At 40.9% G+C, this 21,922-nt stretch overlaps 1 protein-coding gene across 2 annotated transcripts in view; it reads left to right on the top strand.

The window, feature by feature from the left end:
• Khdrbs3 (KH RNA binding domain containing, signal transduction associated 3) overlaps positions 1-21,922 on the top strand; it is a 168,126-nt gene that overhangs the window by 128,907 nt on the left and 17,297 nt on the right. Inside the window, exon 8 of one of the 2 annotated variants that reach the window (XM_055626568.1) lies at positions 14,992-15,069. The exons of the other annotated variant lie outside the window; for it this stretch is intronic. Within the exon in view, the coding sequence (XP_055482543.1) occupies positions 14,992-15,069 (78 nt within the window). The remainder of the gene's footprint in view (positions 1-14,991; positions 15,070-21,922) is intronic. 2 annotated transcript variants of the gene reach the window in all.

The raw sequence follows: 21,922 nt of genomic DNA, 5'->3' as shown, positions 1-21,922 counted from the left end.
GGTTCAGAACTCTCTCTCTCTCTCTCTCTCTCTCTCTCTTCTCCCTCTCTCTCTTACACACACACACTCTTTCAGGCAGTTGATTCAAGCTCTAAGCCTTTGTTTATATTTTCTTTTGGAGGATTGAGCCATGCTGAGGTGAGATAGGAAAAGGAAGTATGTCCTTCACACTGTGGTCTGCTGGAGGACCAATGGAGAGAACACGGGTGCTGCCTTGCTTTCACACCTCCAGGTTCCTTCTCATTTCACAGGTGGATAGCTGTAGGAAGCCTACATTCATAAATCTGGAAGGACCCAATGGTAGGCGTTGCCAAGTGACAGTGCAAGGGCAAGAAGACCTTGCTTAACACTTCCCATCTGCTCTCCTATATTTGCCATAACAGAGATTGGAAGATGGGCATTAATAGAATAAGTAAAGAGGTGGCTATGCCACCTGTCATATCTTTTCAGTGGAAGGCTCTCTCCAGAAAAGACTTTAAGCTTGATGATCAGCTTTATATGCTGTATATTGCACAGGTAAATTTATTGGGAGGTTTTATACATTTAGGTTTTTTCTCTTGGTTTCTGAGCCTTTTGTCTTAGAATAAGACATTGTAGTATAAAACATCAGAATTTATTTAATATCAGACATTTAACTAATATGATGCCAGCACAGTGACTGAAAAGAGGAGTATAACCAGTTCATTGTAATTTGCAAGTATAGCTCACTGGAAATTGTTGGTTGATCTCTGTGGGCACACAGCTTCCTAGTAGCTGTAATGATAAATGTAAACAGATGATGAACGGCTTTGCCATTAGGCCCTGCCGTGACCTCGCCTGACTTGCGTTCCACATGCTTTGCCTCCCGAAAGCCCTGCTCCTAGATGTAATCCCTTCCATGCTGAAGCAATTCAGGTCAGTTTACACCTGACATTTTATTCATTCATTCATTCATTCATTCATTCATTCATCCATTCATTCATTTATTCATTTATTCATTTTGGTTTTTTAAGACAGGGTTTCTCTTTGTAGCCTTGGCTGCCCTAGATTCACTTCATAGACCAAGCTGGCCCTGACCGCCTGTGCCTTCCTGAGTGCTGGGATTACATCTGTGAGGCACTGAACCAGGGTTACATCTGACATCTTACCTACACCCCTTATGACAATAATAACACTTTAGTCTGTATTTCTAAGCAGCTGTGAAGTAGCCAAAGAAATATCTGTCCCCTGTAGTGATCACAAATCTGAATAAAAGAAGAATTATCTCCGAAGGTGCACATAACCCTAGGAAGTCCGGTGATAGCATTTAGCTTCTAGGCGGATCATTCTAAACTAATGAACTAATTTCTTATTTTACCCAGGTTTTGAGAGTACCTGCAAGTATACATTTCATCTTCTACTATCTCTGGTATTTTTATAAAGATATTTAAATTCCAATTAAAAAAAATTTTTAAATCCTGTTTTGGGCAATGAACTAAATCTGGCATTGGTCATCGTGAGTTGTTTGTGTATCATCTCCAGTGTCGTGGTGACCTGAGTGGTAGATTCTTCCATTTAAGGAATCTGAGGGTTGGGAGGTTCTGTAGCCATTCTGAGAATGTACAACCAAAAGGACTCAGGCTTAGGCCTTTGTCCAACTCTAAAACCATTATCCAGCCAAGAAATGTTGTATTAAAAATTATTGGCTTGTTTTATGGGAAAGCACCATGTTACCTAATAGGTAGACTTGTTAGAAGCAAGAGTTCTGGATGAGTGTTTTGAATGGCAGCTGTGATCCTGTGTGGCTGTTGTCTACTTTGTGGAGGTTTCAGTCAGTATCTTTAGCATCATGGAATAGTATGATCCCTAGAGCCAGCCTGTGAAGGTTGAGAATAGTTAGGAACTTTTACTTTGTAAATGTCAACTGCTGTATAACTCAAGATGTGACCATTTAAACATCAGACAGACATTTATATTGGCAACAGCTAGTTCCGACACCGAGGGGCCCTATGGGATGATTTGATCTAGGTTAAAGTTTGTTCACCATGCTTTGTAAAACCGTTGCCAGATGTACAGACTGTGATGATGATGGTTCTTACCGTTGCTAGGACCCACTGCATGCAGCATGCCAGCCCATCAGACACATCTTTATATAGCTCAGTCCTTAAAAACTATGAACATACACTATTACACAGTATCAGGTAGATATCGACAAGAGATAGATCCCAACTGAAATTAACATTACAGACCAATTCTTAGTGAAAACACCAGCGAAAGAAAAGGGGGGGGGGTCATAAAAACAAGACAAACAAACAAACACAATGACAAACCTAATAAAGGAAAAGAAATCAGTGACATTTGCCAAAATCTAGCAAGGAAGCCTCATTCAGGGTAGTCAGGACTAACACAAGGACTGTTGCGGGATTTTGCATTGCAGGATGAAGGCTGGGCTTCATTGTGAACATAGCAGACAGGATGAAAATACAAGTGGGAGATTCCTAACAGCCAATCATGAAGTGAAGGACATCTGTCTGAACTGTCATTTTGTTTTGTTTTCTTTTATTTTCAATGCTATAGGAGTTAATTAAGTATCTGAACACTCAAACTATGTTTATTGACAGAATTACCCTTCCCCTCCAGAACACACATAGGTGTAATTTTAGTCTTTACACATTTGCTGAGAAGGGACAGCTAATCTGTTCCTCTTATTAATATGAAGCATACTTTCTGTATCTTTGTGTCATCTTGATTACTTTTATTTTCTTTTTTTATAATTTTTTCACTTTGTATCCCAGCTGTAGCCCCCACCCTTGTCCCCTCCCAATCTCTCCCTCCCTTTCTCATCTCTTCCCATGCCTTTTCCCCAGTCCACTGATAGGGGAGGTCCTCCTCTCCTTCCTTCTGATCCTGGTCTATCAGGTCTCATCAGGACTGACTACATTGTCTTCCTCTGTGGCCTGGTAAACCTGCCCGCCCCTCCCTCCATGGGAAGGTGATCAGAGAGCCAGCCACTGAGTTCATGTCAGCAACAGCCCCTGTTCTCCTTCCTAGGGAGCCCATTTGGAGCCTGAACTGCTGTGGGCTACATCTGTGCAGGGGTTCTAGGTTATCTCTATGCATGGTCCTTGTTTGTAGTATCAGTCTCATAAAAGACCCCTGGACCCAGAGTTTTTGGTTCTGTTGCTCTCCTTGTGGAGCTCCTGACCCTTCCAGGTCTTTCTATCTTCCCCTTCTTTCATAAGATTTCCTGCACTCTTCCCAAAGTTTGGCTATGAGTCTCTGAGCTGTCATTTTGATATGATATCTGGAGAGCAGGTGGAAATGAGTAAAGACCCCTGCAACTGTGACTTCAGGGATCTCTTGGCCACTGCCTTTGGCCTGAGCTGAGGAGACTTCAAAGTGGGAGAGCATGTGGAAGTGCAGAGGTGCTGGCAAGGTAGCTTGGAAGCAGAGATGAGGATGGGACTGCTTGTCCCTGGCAAGGCAGGATCCTGATGAGCTTCCCCCTGATAATGGCATCTTCTTGTCTGTGAACTACAAGTGACTGAGATGTGATGAATACAGCCCTTCAGTGAGGGAGCAGCAATGGTGCAGCAGTTAACTTGAAGCCCCAAAGCCACTGTCAGCTTCTTTCTCCATTGTACTACTTAGTAAACGTGACTCCTTCGTTGTACTGAAAAATGATCCAAGAAATTCTGAGGCTCCATGGCAAAATTCTTTAGATAAAACAAGGAAATAATTTTCTCCCACTATTTACTAATCAAGTTGGAGAGGATCAAATGTGACATACCTGCCAAGTGTTGGTTACTGTGTTAGGGGCTCTGATGCTTGTCATTCGATTTTCCTGTCAGTCCTAAATCTCAGAGAGAAAGAAATGCTGAGCGTTCTCAGACTGCAGCCCTGTCCAGTTCAAGATCCCAGCCCAGTTCTGCTTGAGTGTGCGATAAGTAGGAGGTATGTGTGGAGGGGGAGCATCATCATAAAGGTACAGACTGTCTGAACAGTGCTCACAGGTGGGATCTTTACGCCTTTCCTCCACAAGTGTGTGGAGGCACACTAGGGGCAAAGGCAGCCTAGTGGTTATAAATCAGTTGCAACTGTCAGTTCCCTGTTTAACGTTCTTGAGAATACATGAGATTTTTCACAGAGGACTTGTGGAATAATGGTAGTGTATGCAAACAGAGTCCACCAGGGAGATGTATGACATCGTTTGGATTTAGCGCTGCCATCTGCTTAATAGTGCAGAGAAAAGAGTGCAGGAGCACTTATGATCAGCCTCTCAGAGCACGGGCATATGCTACGCTAGGTGAGCATCTCAGGGAGAAGCTGTTACCTCCGCGGCTGTGTGGCGGGCCATCTGAGAAATGCACGTGTTGGTTTGAAGTTCAACTTTCAACCTTCACTGTACAATTTTAAAGGTCTGCTTAGCAGATCTTTCCATGTCTTCTTCCTCCATATCATGCACTCTTAAAATGTGTTGCTGTTGGTTTGTAAAAGAGTTCCCTTAGTAAGTTTTACATAAATGTGATCTTTTAAAGCAAAGTTGCTGTCTGATTGTTTAATAGGGGTATGTGTGCTCTAACGTTGAAGGATTTTTTTTAAAGAAAAAAAAAAACAGAATATACTTATACTTAAGAACTGGGAGAGGGGGCAAAAGGAAAAGCACATCATGCAATCCCAGGAAAAGGAGTTAGGTATGGGCCTCTTAATAGTCACCCATGGACTGGGAAGAGATGAAGGAGAGGGCCACAGCCGGGATACTAATTGAATAAATTGTCATAAATGATAATAATAAAAAAGGAAGAAAAAAAAAAGAAAACCGTGAAAGGTGAATTGAGTTTGGGCAAGGCAGAGAAGAATGAAAATTATGAAATAAAAAAATATATGAATACTTGGAAAAAATAAAAATAAAAAGAGTCACCCATGTAGTCACTATCACCAAATGAAAAACTTTTGAAGTAAGTTTTGACTTTTCCAATTGAACATCATGGGTTAGTAAAGAAAATAGAGCCTGTGAACTTGAGGAAACCTAGATTAATTCTAACTCCTTTACTCCCTTGCCCATTTGAATTTGGCCGGTAGACAGAACTTCTGTGAGTCTTCTCACAGAGCTGTAACAGAACTTCCTTGTGGCTGTGTGTTTAAAGGAGCCTGGGCATGGCAGTGCCGCAGTGAGTCCCTGGAGCCACTTGCGCTGACACCACCCTCTTTGCGCTGACACCACCCTCTGCTGGGAAGGGGAAAGGAAGGGGAGTTTAGGCTGTTAGGAGCTGCTTTTCATACCTGAGACCTTTGATAGTCTGTCCTCTTTTCCAAGAAATAAGCAGGTGGGGGAGGGGAGGCTTCGATCATGATGTAAAGTAAGGAAATAAATTAATTAATGGAGAAAAAAGGAAATAAGCAGTCTGGATGAATAACCTTTGCCTTCTTAGTCTCATAAAACGTTGTTAGAAACTGTCCTGAGTTACAGTTAGAGTTCTCAGCTCTGTCAGTAGGCCTGTGGTCAGATATTGGTGAGTTATAAAAAAGTCAATTTCTGAAATCTTCAAAATGTATTTAAACCTCATTTACTAAACAATCTTTGCAGTGATGATAGGGGTTATATTTGCCCCTTTGTAATTCATTGTGAGGAGATTTTCCTTCTATGCAAGCTGTAATTGTAGATGCCCTTGGACTTCTGGTTCCACGGTGAGCACAGTAAGAGCTCTATGAGAGACACAGGAGGAGAGGAGGTGCCAAGAGTATCTAGGTGAAGAGGATTAGAGGAAGGTTCTAGTTTCCCACTTGCTCTATTAAGACTGATTGTGATATAATTACTTTCAGTGGGTAATGCAGTCTGGGGAAAAGTTTCTTTGGGACATGTTGATTTTGGGGGTGTAGGCAGAAGGGCAACCTACCTTATACTTGATATGAACTATTTTATGTTTAATAGCTCACCACACAGCTGGTAGCGATTGTTCTATCTGAGGTCATTAATTATAAGTATGTTGTCATGATTGAGTCTACTTTATTTTTAAGTAAATGGGTTGTTTTATTTCTGGCATTGTCTTTTGTAATTGTACCACAGTGTTTGTTCCCGGCATTAGAGGAGGTCAGGTGAGGTGCTCCGTGAAGTGGAAATGTGTATACCTAGGAATCTGGCACACTTACTGTCAAGCAGACGTTCATGTTCCTTTCCTAAATCTCCATATCCTCACCTACAAAAATGAGAATCAGTAGTGCCAGCATGTACTGCTTATAATGTGGGGGTTGAGCTGAGAATTTATTATTAATCTGTGTGGCCTGAGTCGAGGTGGCACCCACTCTTCTCTTCCATTATATCTTTCCTGCCTTCTGGCGTTTGTAGGTGTTTGCCTGTGCTTACTACTGGTGACTGGTGAACCGCTCAGGCCACCTCCTTCATCATCCTCCACGCACTTTGTCTGTGTGTCTTGGCATGTGCTGTACATTTAAAAGCAATCGCAGTCTCGACTTTATGCTACTTGTGTCCTGCCTGGCGTTTTTATTTGATACAGTGTAGAAGACTAGGAACTAATGAACATATTGAAAGAACAGTAGGATTAATGACCAAAACAAAACGCCCCTGTCTTCCTTAATCACATTCTTAGTCGCTTAGAAGCACTGCTGTACCTCAGCAACATGATTTATGCTGACCATGGAGAGTCACTTGCTCCAGTTGGAGCTTTCTTTCTGTCTGTCTGTCTTTTTCTTTCTCTCTCTTTCATTCTTTCTCCCTCTTTCTTAATTATCAGTAAAAGTATTGGTGATACCCTTAGTACTGCTACGTTTATAGCCTGATAAGAATTTTTTACATGTAGGGGGAAAAAAAAACTATGCATATGAGCCTAGCCCAGGTAACAGGGAAGTGTCTCAGGAAAGGCTGAATCAACACTTTATTGATTAAAAATAACTGAGTGCTTTACATGCCTTGGTTACTCTGCTTTGTTTTGAATCACTGCCCTCCGGTTTACTCGCTGTGACTGGGTAAGCCATGTAACCTGTGTTGTATGATTATAAAAGCAGCTACCTATTTGGCAGTCACTGAGCTCCTGTGTGGAAGCAGTGTAGCTTCAGAAAGAATTGTTCAGAGGCTCCTTTACATTTTCAAATTAAAGCCTAATTTGACAGGAGGTTTCTTGGACTTGGTATAACATTAAGTCTCTGTCTGCTGGTGTGGCTTTCTTTATTGGGAGCAGGAAGAAAAATCACTGCAAGTGTGAACACTGCTGTGCTCTCCACCTGGCTTCACAGAAGCCTCTGCAGCAATTACAGAGCTGGTGTCAGCACACATACCTCTTTTAATATCTTCCAGTTGGGGTGTAGGTGTAGGTCAGCTATCTGTAGTTTTTTGTTTGTCTGTTTGTTTTTGGTTTTGTGTGTTTATGTTTAACTCTACAGAAGCTTTCCACAAGCAGCCATGGTTGAAGGCCATGCCTGCCGACCAGCAAACGGGGTTGTGCACATATCGAAAACACTTTTTCCACAATGTCTAGCAGACAGTTGCTAAATAAATTATTGGCATTTCTGTGGCATCATCATTCATTTGTTCATCAGATTTCCACAGAGTACTTACTGTGCACTAAAGAGTATCCTGTATGCTAAAGAAGAGTTGTTGAACAAAATGCATAAAGCTCTCTACCCTTTAGCAGTTTAGGTTCTGCTGATGACAATTATAAATGAGTTGGGCATGTTCAGCTTTGTTGAGAAGATTGATTTAAGATTTGAAAGCAATTCCAGAGCTTACCTGAGTGATGGGCATCTGTGAGAATGCTAGTCTGTGCCAAAGACCAGGAACGGCAGTGTTTCATGTATTCTGCCATCCTAAATACTATAATTTTCTTGTTTGAACTCATGATTCGAAAATCTTCTCAACAGAAAGTATTTCATTTATTTTTGAGATTTTTAAAACAGTTTGGTATAAGAATGTTTAAAGAATATGTTACCGTAATTTTCTATCTAAACTTAGCAATAACAATAAACTTAGCAATAAACTTGAAATAACTTATACATTTAAACCTTTGACGTTAGTCAGGTGACAGAAACAGACAAATTACTGTGAGTTCTAGGCTAGCCAGGTCTACACAGGAAGTTTCAGTCAATCCATACCTACACAGTGAGACTCTGTCTCAAAAAGCATTAAAGAAAGCTAACCAAAAGCTGTGGAGCCGGAGAAGTGCCTTCAGGTATTATTCTAGAAGAGAACTAAGTTCAGTTCCCAGCATCCATGCTAGGTAGCTCACAACAGCTTATGAATCCATTTTCAGGGGATCCAGTGCCCTCTGGTGACTTCCAAAGGCACCCGGACTCACATCCTTATAACTGCACGAAGATGCACACATACAAACATAAGTAGAGTGTTTAAATTAACCGTGGAGTTAGAGGAGAGTGTTGTTTGGCCATCCAACATACAGTTCATGGTAACAACTGTGTTCAGTAGAATAGTAGCTGTCAAAGGTGTCCAGGCTCTGGTCCCCAAAACTGGCAAAACTGGCAAATGTGTCACCTTAAATTGTAGGTGGACTTTGTATATATGTTAACATAAAGAACTGCATTGAGCAAATTACACTGAGTATCTGAGTTATCATAATCTCACAGCAGAAAAGACAGAGAACGTGTAGCTATGGAAAAAACACAAAGTTGAATCAACACTGCCAACTTTGAAGATGGAAGGAGGGCTACAAACAGATACTGCATGTTAGCTGCCTTCATTGTAGTAATCTCCTGTAGCAAACAAGCAAGCAGAAATACAGCCAACACCCAGATCAAAGATTACCCTTTGCAACTGTAGCTGTTCTATATTTCCAGTTGTTTCTCATAAAACAGTCAGCAGTCACTTTACAAAATAAAAATTTATAAGACGAGGAAATACAATAATCAAGAGATTGTTAGTTGCCAAAATTGATATAATTGATCAATAAGTAAGAATATAAAAGGAAATAGCAAGTCAGCATTAAAAGATATTGAATGATACTATCAAACCCTTAACCTAATGCTAATAGTGCCCTGCATTCAGGAAAACCAAAATACACATTATTCCCAAGTTGAGATAGAAATTCTGACAACACAGATAATATTCTGTGCAATACAATAAGATTCATCAAGTGGATGACAGTAATAAGGACATGGGAAATACACAAGAAGAATCCAAAGTAACTTGTAAGAAAATGCCAGCAGCAAAGACTCACAGTGTATCAAAGCAACAGAGGAGTAAACTGAAGTAGATGCCAGTCACCAAAAGCTAAGGAATTGGAGCAGGAACAACAAATACTATTTGATTGTTATTATCCATCATGGTGTAAAATGGCACAGTCCTGAACACCATAATCCCAAGTGTTGACACCTGTTTGGATCAAAATCCCCCAGGCCACAGTACTGAAAGTAAAGTTTGGGATAATGAGATTCTAAAAGATGAAATCCCTGAAGCATAATTCTCAATTAAAAGGGCTGCAGGGAAAGGCTGGAAACACCCATTTGGGTGAGGAATTGGCATGCTTTGCATTGTTGCAGGCCAAGTGCCTTCAAACCAGCCTCCCAGAGAATTTAGCCAAATCAGAGATATTCTGGGCTGGAGATTGTCAAGGATAAGGGCAACTAGACAGTGAACCAGCCTTCCTTAGAGCTGTGAAGTCTTACAAAATCACTTAGAAACAGAAAGGCTGGGCTTCACTTCTTTTTGTTCCATTTTCACATTGGCTATTGGGTATCAACTTTTATAACTTCTCAGATTTTTAGGCATATGGGGTTACCAGATTTAATTCTGTTGGATTTGAAAATTGTAGAACTGTCCCTCTTGTTTATGTATCCAGGACTAGAAAAACCAAGGTATTCTGGAAATATTCGAAGATGGCGAAACTAGCAGAAGAAAATAGATTTCAGTTGCATCCCCAAACCACAATGAGAAATTTGCAATCAGGTAGAATTAGAGCTTTCTAAGAATGACTTTCAAGGTAATTCCAATAGCTTTCTATTTATTGATTCTGGTGTATTTGATGGAGAACCCAGATGCTTAGGATGGCTGCATGATGGAGCAGTGATGAAAACTTTTTATCTGTGAACTCCTCATCTTGTGTTCATTATTTTTCCCAACAGATGAAATATGGAGAACATGACATTAAGTGAAGTGACTCAAACCCAGAAAGAGAAAAACACATGTTCTTTTCTCATATGCAGATCCAAGAACTTGTGAGGAATTAAATCTGTTGACCTGGAGAAGCTAGCACGGTTTCAGATTGATTAAAAAGCATATTTACAGTTAACAGTAGGACATACATACATCAGCGTCACCAATATGGTTCCTGCCATATTTGTGCTCTGTGCATGTGCTTACACAGTGGACAGCTACGTATAACAGAGCATGTAGGAGCACAGCACAGACTCAGGGATACTGATGGGGAATGCTCATGTGATACCAATAATAATACCAAAAGCAAACTCCAGCAGGGTGGTTTGTTGTGAATTCCGTCAGGCTTTGAGAAATTCAGCCTGATGTTGTGCAGTCCTTCTGGAAGTGAAGGATTCAGGACTATGTTTGAGTTTATTCTTTTTTTTTTTTTTTTTAAGTAATCTGGATTTTATTTGAAGGGTGATGAAGATCCTAAGGCAGGGATACTGTCTGAGGGTTACTATTGCTCTTTTGAAACACCATGACCAAAGCGAGTTTATTCTTTAAGGCCACTGCATGAAACCTGACCCCCACATCAGAAGAAAAGACAAACCCCATAGCTATAGATGGTAGTCACTTATGACTGTCCATGTAAAATATAAGTCAAGTGTAGTAGTGTGAAAGCAGAGGATTATCTCTCTAAGTAGATTTGCCTCATTACTAGAAGGGCTGATTAAAATGAGAGTCCTGCACCTCACCACAGTAAATGATCACGTGATCATTTGATGGACATTGACAATGACAAGTAGAAATCAGGACAAATGAGAAATAAAAGAAAATGTCCATTAAGTTGATAAAACTCATTTTTTTAAAAAAAAACAGCCAAATGAATTATTGTATGTAAAATATCTCTTTCTTTTCTGCTAAATGGAATGTGCTGCTTTTCCAGACACTGCTCTTGTTCCCTGTAGTGCTGAGGGTCTCTCAGCGAGGCAAGGGTAGGAGGAAAAACAAAGGAACAAACTAGAATGGACCAGATGAGGAAGAATGGCTTAACTGCAAGGCCACGACTGAGGGAAATTATTGACAGATTTGCTGAAAAGTTACCGGAATTAATAAATACTTTGGTTGCATGACACAAAGGATACAAATCACATATTTCTGTGTATCAGCAATTAATATCTTAGAACTTCTAATAAATCACATTAGCATCAAAACTAAATATGTAGAAAAGAGTCATTATGTTTTTTTATTTGTGTGTATGGGTGTTTTTTATACAGGTTTATCTATACATCACATGAGTACCTGGTGCCCAATGAGGTCAGCTGCAGATACTGGAACTAGAGTTATAGATGGTTGTGAACTACCATGTAGGTGCTGGGAATTGAATCTGAGATTCCAGAAAAAAACAGCCAGACATTTAACTCTTTTAACTGCTGACTTGTCTTTCCAGTCCTAAACTTTATTTTCTTTTTTATATTTTTAATTATTTCATTGAATTTATTTAATGTATATGGTCTAGCTACATAAGGACATTTTCATAGAAATGTAGGTCATACATGGAGCATATTCTTTTTTTTAAACTAATTTATTTAATTTTTATTTTATGTGCATTAGCGTGAGGGTGTCAGATGCCTTGGAACTAGCATTACAGACAGTTGTGAGCTGCCATGTGGGTGCTGGGAATTGAACCTGGATCCTTTGGAAGAGCAGACAGTGCTCTTAACCACTGGGCCATCTCTCCAGCCCAAGCATATTCTTTTTAACATGACATAAAATTTACTATTTAAGTTAAAATTGTAGTTATTTTAGTAATATGTTCAGTTTATGAAGTCCCTTTGGAACATTTCTATCCCTCTAGTCAGCTCCTTTATACTGTTTTTCTTATCTCTTTCATAGCCTCAGCTCCAGACATCCTTGGTTTACTATTATGTCTGTAGCTTTCACTCTTCTGGATGTTTCATACATACACATATAGCCACACCCACTGTGTTATCTTTTATATCACATGCTTGCATGTATCACTTTTTTTTTCCTGAGTAATATTCCATCGTATGAGTATATCATTTTTGGCTTATTTGTTTAATAGTATTGGTTACTGGGCTGTGCCTGACGTTAGGTGTCATTGGCTAATTCTACCGTGAACATTTTTGCTCATCATTGTGTGGACTTGTTTATAGATAACAGGGACTTTGAAACTACTACATTAAACAATTTGTGTTTAACATTTGAAGAAGCTTTCCAGCTGTTACAACACACGGGGATTCATGCTTGTAAGCCCAGCATATGGGTGAGTAAGTTAGGAAGATCACAAGTTCAAGGATGGTCCACACTTCTTAGAGAATCTGAGGTGTTCGTGTTACAATAGGGGTCATACTTTAGAGAGGGGTAGAGAAGACAGAAAGGAGCCCATTTGTTTTTGAAGTGGGAGTGCTGTTTAAAAATCTCACTGGGAATGTGTGAAGCTTCTTGGGGATAAGTTTGGTAAAACTGCACATGTCTTCTGTACTGACAATCAGTAACATTATATAGAGTTTAATGACAGCTATTAAATGGAGGTAACTCATGGTTACTCATGGTTTTGGATTTTAAGAGAAAATGTTATATGTCAACCCCTAGCCCCACCGTTCTTCTCTCTGTAAAATCATTACTATAGGCTGCTTTGTGGTTTTCCCTATACAGCAGATACAAGGATTGCCAGTAAAAACATTTTCAAGATTGACAAGTGAGCCAATGGAACACTGGGGAGCAGCTGTAAAATGGTGACGGAGCGTTTTCTGGTGCTGTACCTCAATGGCAAGAGCGCGCCTCACCACACACTGCAGGTGGCTTGACTATCAGACATAAGCAGAAGTTTAAACAAATAGGCTTGATACACATTCAGCCTTGATCTCCATTATACCATGGAGCACACATGCCAGCTCTCCCTCAACTTCAAGATCACCCCTCCAAAAAAAAGTTAATGGTTTTTGAACTGGAACACATACTCCATTCTTTCGAACCCCATTCTTAGCAATCTGTCAGCTTCCTGTTCTTCCAGAACGACTCTTTAACCCTTTGCCATGCTCGGCTCCCCGGAGACCCGTGTGCCAGTTTCCCACCTTGCGTCTTTCTGTTGCTTCTATCTGGAAAGTGCTGTTGTAGGGTTTGCATGCTGTGTGCAGAAAGGTTGGGTGTGGGTACAAGCTCCTCCACTGGCTGTGTGAGCATGAGCTGCTGTGCAACGTTCTTCTGAAACCTTATATTTAACTGCTGAATGCCAGAACAGTGCTTCCCCTCCTGGTTGTGCAACGCCGTTAGGTGCGGCCAATATAAGACATTGTCCACTGTTGTTATTGTTATTAGGCTTGCATCATGACCATAAGTGCTTTGCTCTCAGGCAGTACTGGATGTTGGCTGAATAGATCATGTGATCTCCAAATGTTTCCAGGGAGTGTAGCGCTTTAATACTGTCAACAGCGTCTCTGAGTAGCTGCTCTGTTTCACTTAGGCTTTGCCACACTCTCAAGAAAGATGCATTTTTCCAAACAGTGTTCCTAATGAGAAAGAAATAACTTTGCCTAAGTTTGTACAAAGGAAACTGAAGCCTAGCTTCTTGTTTGTTTACCTCTAAAGCCTGCTTCATGGTAACTGTTCCCTTGATCTCATCTTCTGAAATAAGTGCAGTAAGATGGAAGGATTATTTAAGATGAAGACCTGGTTGTGTCAGAGCATCCATATGGCATTGTCTAGCATCACAGTGGTGCTGCCTGTGTGTGTTCAGTGGAACTAACAGGGATCACTGCTAGGCTTATATGCAAGGCTCTCCTGTTATGACCTGGGTGGTGGGTGGGGTGTGGTAGAGGTGGATTCCTTACCAACAAAGGATTGTTATCCTTTTGCATGATTTTTTTCTAGGAATCTGGTTAAAATTAATTTTTCCAATTAAGTGGCACCATCTGTATCCTCTATCTTCTGTTCTAGTAGAAAGTGTAGCTGTGTTCCCTGGGTCAGGACCAAGCAAGTACCCTTTTCTCAGATCCTTTCAGCTCTATGTTACAATAAATCAACCAAATAAGGTATTTGTTTGTTTGTTTGAGGCAGAGTTGAAGCAGTTCCCAGCTACTTCGAGGACAGTGTGGGAACTTGGAGTCTAGCCTTCGGTGCTCTTGTCCATCCCTCTTCACAGGAGGTCAACTTTCTTTCAGGATACTTCCTGGAAGTTTCCTTTCTTGAGCTATCCCATCTCAGTGACTACTTCCTCTGCAAAAGGAGCTAAGAAGCAGAGGAGAGGGTTGATGCATTATCACTGTCTGGAGTCCGCTTATTAAGAAGAGGAAGTACAGTGGCAGAGATGACTCTGGTTAAAGAACACGAAGACACAGATTCTGTTTGTAACAACCACATGGCAGCTTACAACCATCTGTAACTCCAGTTCCAGTGCCCTCTTTTAGCCTCTGAAGGTACCAGACATGTGGTACACGCACACACACACACGCACACACACACACACATACGTGAGCAGAATCCTCATACTAATATAATAAAAATAAACCTTTCAGTAAGAAGAAATGCATGTTAGCAGGGAGCCTATCCTGTTGGTTTTCTCCCTTGTCATATAAAAGAATTTTTTTATTATTATTTTGTTTTGCTAAGATAGAGTGTACTTACAGCAAAGAAATTTATACCTATCTGAAAGAAACAACTGAGTAGTGCCTGGTCTCATGGGTATGTGACCCAAAGGGAGCTGTTTCCTGCACCTTGGGAGTGTCTATGACTTTTTCTGTTAGATTTGATCATGAGATTTTTAATTCCAGTAGCCTCCTTTGTCACCTGAAGTGGCATGCCTTCGTTTAAAGCACTCAGACATATCACAGATGAGACTGTTGTGATTGATGGTTAAATTGGATGGTAGTGAAAAGCAAGTCAGAGTAACTGGGCTTTTTTCCCAGCTTGTGGCAGCCTTTCCGAGGGTCCTTGGATAGATCACATTGTGTCTCTGAAGCTGCTTCCTCATCCCACGTCAAACTGTAAGTCTTCAGTTAGCATGCTTTTACCTCTTTGGCTTTTTTTCTTTTTCTTACCTGCCAATGCATACCTTTCTTCTTCCTAGAAACCAGGCCTCCCTGCCCCATGATTTACACGAATCTGAGCTCCCAGGTTCTATAGCACCACACTGGGCATAACCACTTGTCTGATTTGCATGAGGAACTGACTAGACACATTCCATTGCAAAGACCAAACTCTGTTGGCTGCTTTATTCCCAAGGTTGGCACATAGTAGGTACTATGCATCGGCTCAATGAGCTTGGAAGGAGGACAATGCTGAAATGCCACAGAAGTCATCTCACACAGCATAACGTGGGAGCTGCATATATCTGAAGTGGTAGATGGGTGTTGCTTTCAAACTGGATTTATAAAATGGAATCGCCGCATTACTGGGGAAGATGATGTGTGTGGAAGACCAGCACAGTGCATCATCTATAACAAGCTGCTTCCATAACTACTGTCCTAAACTGTTTGCATGCTGTATTCCACATATATTTGTTGTGTTCCTGTTATTGTCATAAAACACCCTGACAAAAGCCACTTTTGGGTTAATTTGGCTCCTAGTTTCTGGGGAAAGCATCATGGCAGTTGATCACATAGCATCCACAGTCGGAAGCAGAGAACAATAGATGTTCGTGCTCAGTTTGCCTTCTTTTTATTCATTAGTGACCCTAGCCCATGGATGTCACTGCTCATTCTTTCTACCTCATCTAACCTAGTTTAGAAGGTGCCAGCAGGGTTGCCTCTGGGGTGGTTCTAGAAATCATATGAGACAGCTGTGGTTTCAGTGGATCCTCCATTAAGATAGGAAGAGCCAAAAAAAAAAAAAAAAAAAAGATAGGAAGAGCCTTGGCCACAGGGGTCTTCAGTGTTCTCTGAGGCATATGTCTCACAGTGTGCAAGCTGGTACTTTGGCATCTGTGGTGAACAGAGGAGAGGAAAGGGATGCGGGGCCTCTCTGGGGAGATGAACTTTTAAACAGTAAAAACCTTCTGGCAGATGTATTGGATTGTGTTGCTGTGACAAGTGATCCAAAGTTAATATCCAAGAATCTTTGAAAATAATTATTTCTATTAACCGATTTAAGGTAGTGTAGTCTGAATGCCACTAGGTAGGTCACATGACCCTCCAAGATCAATTTCTTCTCTCTGATTTGACAGAGTACTAGCCAGCATGTTCATATCATTTATAGTAGAGGTGACGCTTAAAATACTTCACAGTAGGAAATATTCCAATTGTAGGAGGCAATTGCTGTCTTTGATTGGCATTTAAAACATTTTTATTAGACAAAGTGATTATTACATCTGAAATGAGGCTTTACAAACTTAATTATAACAATAGGGTTAGGAACAACAGCCAGCATTTATTTTGTACTAAATGGCAGGCTAGTGAAAGGGCTTTGCATGTGTGAGCTCTGATTATCCCACGTTTGTCATCAGCCTGTCATCTAAACCACAGCTGCCTTGTTGACTTAAGAAGCACTGCAAGCCACTTTTCTTCATTTTATGCATCCTTCCTTTCTGTGTTTGATTGAGCTTTTTTTTTTTTTTTTTTTTTTTATGTCTGAAATACTTCTAGAAGCTGAATCTCCAAAGGATGAGCTGCCTACTCAGAATAGTGCTGTTTCCAACAGGGAGATCAGGATCCAGGATCCGTTCCGTTCACAACTGAACCTTTAAGCCAGACCCTGGCATCTTAGTCTTTAGCAGTGCTGGGACTCCATAATTGTCACCTTTTTTTTAATTAGTACTTGATGCCTAATAATATGATATTCATACCTGATCTTCCACAAGCCCTGGGAAACAGGTAGCTGTGATCTGGACAGGCATTAGTCTAAGGTACAAGGAAACAGTAGTGACCAACATAGACTTTGAGGATCGCAGTAGCCTCTGGGGGCACATGCTCTAACCATGGAACATTACCTTCCATTTTTCAGGCCAATGACAGCTCTATCCAAGTAAACCTACTCTCATGGCAACACTGAGGGACAATTTATAGAAAATCTAAATGACATTGGGAAAGGCTAATGGTATCCCTGGAGTCTGGCTGCTATGATAGAGTAATCATGGGCAGAAACAGCTTTTGGGGTCCGTGCGCCCATGTAAAAGTGATAGGATTCATGTTATGTGGCATTAGACCAACACCAGCACATGGAGTGGTTTGGGGAGCTCATGGGCTAAAACGTGGGGTAGGAAAGCTTCCATAGAAGGACATCCTGTTTTCCAGAGTTAGGACCTCAGGCTAGGTTCTTGGGCATTGTGGGTATCAGCAATTGTATTCTGGGGAAGTATCTGTAAGGTCAGATGTTATGAATTTTGTAAATATAAGGCCTTGGGCATAGATAAATTGAGTAAGCTTTTCATTGACAGGGATCTTTGTTCTCACCCTGGCTTCACAGTTTACCAGTTTCATTACTTGAAGGATATTTCTTAGTCTATATAACGTGAATGTTTTCTATTTTGTGAAATGGGGATTGAAACTGAAAGAATTCTGAAGTACAGTGTGTGTGTGTGTGTGTGTGTGTGTGTGTGTGTGTGTGTGTAGGTGAGTGCTGGTGCTTGAGTAAGCCAAAAGAAGTTGAGATTCCCGAGAACTGAAGGCACAGGCAGTTGTAAGCCGCCTAGCATGGGTTCTGGTGACTGAGCCTGTGTGTTGTGCCAGTGTAGCAAGTACTGTTAACCACTGAACCGCTGCCCCAGCCCTGTTCAGTTCCTAAAGTATTTAGAAAACCTGATTATGAATGGACAAATAAAGCAGGTTACATTGTTTTTCTGGAGTAATGACGTGACTTTTAACAAGTAAATGGACTTTTTTCATAGAAAGTCATAGAATATAAACTGACACCAATGCCATGTTAAAATTCAGGTTTTAATACTGCTCAATTTTATAAAATAAAATTACTATTAAATATTTCAATATCAGTTTTATATATTTAAAAGAATTTATTTCTTATAAATACGTATGACTTCTCTGAAAGACTCTACCTAGCAGTAGAGTCTTAACTTAACCAAACCTTTGGCGGAGTTCAGGGAATCATATGAAAGAAGGGGGAGTTAGTATGACCTGGAGAGGACAGGAGCTCCACAAGGACTAGATACATCTGGGCACAGGGGTCTTTTCTGAGACTGTTTCTCCAACCAAGGGCCATGTATGGATATAGCCTATAACCTCTGTTCGGATATAGCCCATGGTAGCTTAGTATCCAAGTGAGTTCTCTAGTAAGGAGAACAAGGACTATTTTTGACATGAACTCAATGGCTAGCTCTTTGACACCCCCCATCCCTGGAGGGCAGAACAGGCCTGCTAGGTGACAGAGGAGGACTTTGTAGCCAGTCTTGAAGATACCTGATAAACCAGATTAGGTCAGATGAAAGGGGAGGAGGACCTCCCCTATCCGTGGACTTGGAATTGGAAAGGGGCAGGGAGGGGATGAGGGAGGGAGGGTAGGATTGGGAGGGAATAAGGGAGCGAGATACAGCAGGGATACAAGGTTAACAAACTGTAACTAATATTTAAAAAAATAAAAAAAAAATATGTGTGTGTCTGTGTGAATCTGTACACATGAGTGCAGGTACCCGTAGAGACCAGAGGAAGGCATTTGACTCCCTGGAGTTGGAGTCCCAGGCAGTTGTAAGCTGTCCAATGTGGGAACCTCATTCATGTCTTCTTCACTTCCAGCATGTACTCTTAACCACTGAGAGCACACACACACACACACACACACACACACACGTGTGTATATGTGTGTGTGTTGTAATTACTATTTTTTATTGAGAGAGGTTTTTTCTCCTCTGTCATTTTAAATTATATTGTCTGAGAAAAAGAAAACAGGTTAAATATCTTGATGATTTTTAAGTTCCTTATTTCTGAGGTTTTGGAGTGTAATTCAGTGGTAGGCTGCTTACCTAACATGTCCAAGATACCTACTGTTTGTTTTGTTTTTCAAGACACAGTTTCTCTGTGTAGCCGTGGCTGTCCTGGACTCACTTTGTAGAGGGGCTGGCCTTGAACTCCGAGCAGTGCACCTGTCTCTGCCCCACTGAGTGCTGGGGTTAAGAGTGTGCACCACCACACCATGCTGATTCCTACTTCTTATTTATCGCTTTCACCAAGTTTTATTTTGTAGCTTAAGAACAATGTGATAAAATCATTTGACAGTTTCCTTTGTCATCCCTCCCTTCAGCGCCACTATGGATGTCCTGAGTAATGTGATATCTCTTGGCCAGGTTAGCGGTCAGTTTTGAGAGGTCTGGAATTCAGGAAACTAGACCTTCAGTTTTCAATACCTGATAGTGTTACTGAACCTCTCTCTTAAGAGTCAGGGAGATTTCCTGATTAAACTATAAATTTGTCCTGGCCTTTTAAAATGAATATTATTTAACTTTCTGGCATACCATGGAGGTGCCGTGGATTCAGTTTTAGACTGCTGAAATTAAGAGAACTTTCAGGAAAGCAATCCACAAGGATCTTTTCCCCATGCTCTAGTCTGGTCTCTTATGTGTGCAGAAGTATTATGACTGTTAAAAAAAAAAAAAAAAAAAAAAAAAACGGGCAGGCAGGTCTCCATTGCTAGAAATGCTAATACTGATGTGAGCAGTCAGTGAGTTTTAAGGTTTTTGTTCTTTTGGAGAGTATGGTTTTAGTAAAGCATGTACAACTTTACCCACATGGTTTGGTGCAAATTTCAGCAGAGTGAAAAAGGCAAATAGCATGTCAGGTTTTTATTACTGTGATGTTATTACTTCATGGATCCTTGAGGTCCTCAGGACACACTTTGAAAGATGTAGTTCTGGACCATTTCAAGATATAACAGCAATCTGTAGGAGAAAGATGCATCATCCCTGGACCAAGCAGCACCAGGGTGGGGCAAGTTGTCTAAATTGTGTTTTACGTGTGTGTGTCTCATGAAATAAATTGCCCTATCACATACGCTATTGGTAGGCCAAACTGTCGGCTCTACTTGCCTGTCACAGGGAGCAGAATGAATGCAAGTGTAAATCCTCCAGTGAAGTGGAATAGTATTCCTGTTTCACCTGAACACATTTTGCAAAACACTGAAGACATCCAGAAGGCCAGTGCCATCTCTTTTCCCATAGTAGGTGCCATTAGCCTTTGGGGTGCAGGGTCCCTATGGGAGGTGAGCAGGAATCCAGGAAAGGCCTAGAGTCAGCCTAGCTGGGGTGAGTAGGCTGGCTTGACTTCACTTATAGCTGCTTTCATCAATTGCTATAACCTGATTTTGTGCCTTTTTATTCAATGTTCTCCTGAGGAATATCATTAAATATTATGAAAGAACTATTAGGTAAGAAAGGCTCTTATTGAAAGTAGATTGAAATTTTTTTAGCTATTTACCCTGAAGGAATTTCAGATCTTCAGTTATCTATGATAATGGGAAAATAAGAATACCCACAAAATTTCATTTGAAATATTACTTTTCATTTATTGTGCTTTATCTATAGAAATTCTTCATTGTTAGTATAAGGACTAATGGCTTCTTTGTAGAATAGAAACACTGAACAGGGAAGTTGGTTTAGATCAATTGCCCATATCATATAATAAAAATTTACCAAGTTAGCTTAAATATTAATTTTATGATAATATATTCAGAAAGATTTTCCTTAAAGAGACAAGTCAAATAATTGGGAAAATCAGCCTTGTAAATTCAGTTCAAGAGATGTAGCGTTTAGTAGTCTGACCTCAGAAGGGGATTCAGCAGTGCTGAAGCCTAAGATTGTCAGAAGCTTGGGGACAAAGCATAGTTGCAGATTCACTGAGGTTTCATTGAGGTATTGACTGCCTGTGGTCCCTGTGCTCATGTCCGTCTGCAGGTGGCTCTGATTCTGGAGCTGCTGGATGATGGAGTCACAGGGAGCAATGTAAATGACAAGGTTTATGCCATCTATCACATTGTTCAGATGACTAAACAATGTGCCAACTTCACAGAGACTTTCAGAATTAGGACTTAAATGATTAGTCAGTTAAATGGAATTCAATAAAAAGAAAAATACAGAAATGAATCAAAATGTACATCTGCTTCACCTGCCACCCATCCTCTCTTGGATCCCACCCCATGAACTACGAGAAAGAAAGTTTTAAAGGATACCCAAGAAAAGAGGGATGAAGCATGTAAAGCCACAGGGTGAATCAGGGGATGGCAAAACCATATTCAGGAGAAGGGTACTATGGTGAGTGACCAGCCAAGGGAAGGGCCCTCTCACAGACAGCCATGATTGAGGGAGTCTTTTTCTGGTGGTTCCAAGAACTCTGTGAAGCAGTGGTGCCCAGCAGTGCAGGGGAGCATTGCACAAATGGCTGCTGTGACTACACAAGGCCACGGGTCTTGTAGTACCATGCTCCAGGGTAACCAAGAGACCCTTAGAGAGATAACCACCTTGAATATCCCAGAGCACACAATACTCTGACCATTTTCCGTGCTACCATAAGAAAGTATTTTAAGTAAGGTGTGTGTGTGTGTGTGTGTGTGTTTGTGTGTGTGTGTGTGTGGTGTTGCATTGACAGACAAGCAAGCTGAGAATCTGAAAAAGCAAGAATTCATGCATTGCCAAAATTTGCAAAACTTTTTTGAAACACTAGACTCAGCATACTAAAAATGGCAGACCTTGAAAGAACAGTTCTCAGAGAATGGATGATTTTGTAATTAATATCCATGTGGATAAGAAGACATAACCTGCAACGGCCAAACAAGCTCTGAAGTGGGATGGAAATGGTGAGGCTTAAAAAATGAAAAGGAAAGAAGGAAGGGAAGGAGGGAGGGAAGGAAGGAAGGAAGGAAGGAAGGAAGGAAGGAAGGAAGGAAGGAAGGAAGGAAGGAAGG

This window comes from Psammomys obesus, unplaced genomic scaffold (genome assembly GCF_907164565.1).
Source record: "Psammomys obesus unplaced genomic scaffold, mPsaObe1.curated_primary_1811, whole genome shotgun sequence".
NCBI classification, from domain to species: Eukaryota; Metazoa; Chordata; class Mammalia; order Rodentia; family Muridae; genus Psammomys; species Psammomys obesus.
The sequence above is the reverse complement of the archived record's forward strand: the minus strand, read 5'-3'. Positions and strand labels throughout refer to the sequence as shown.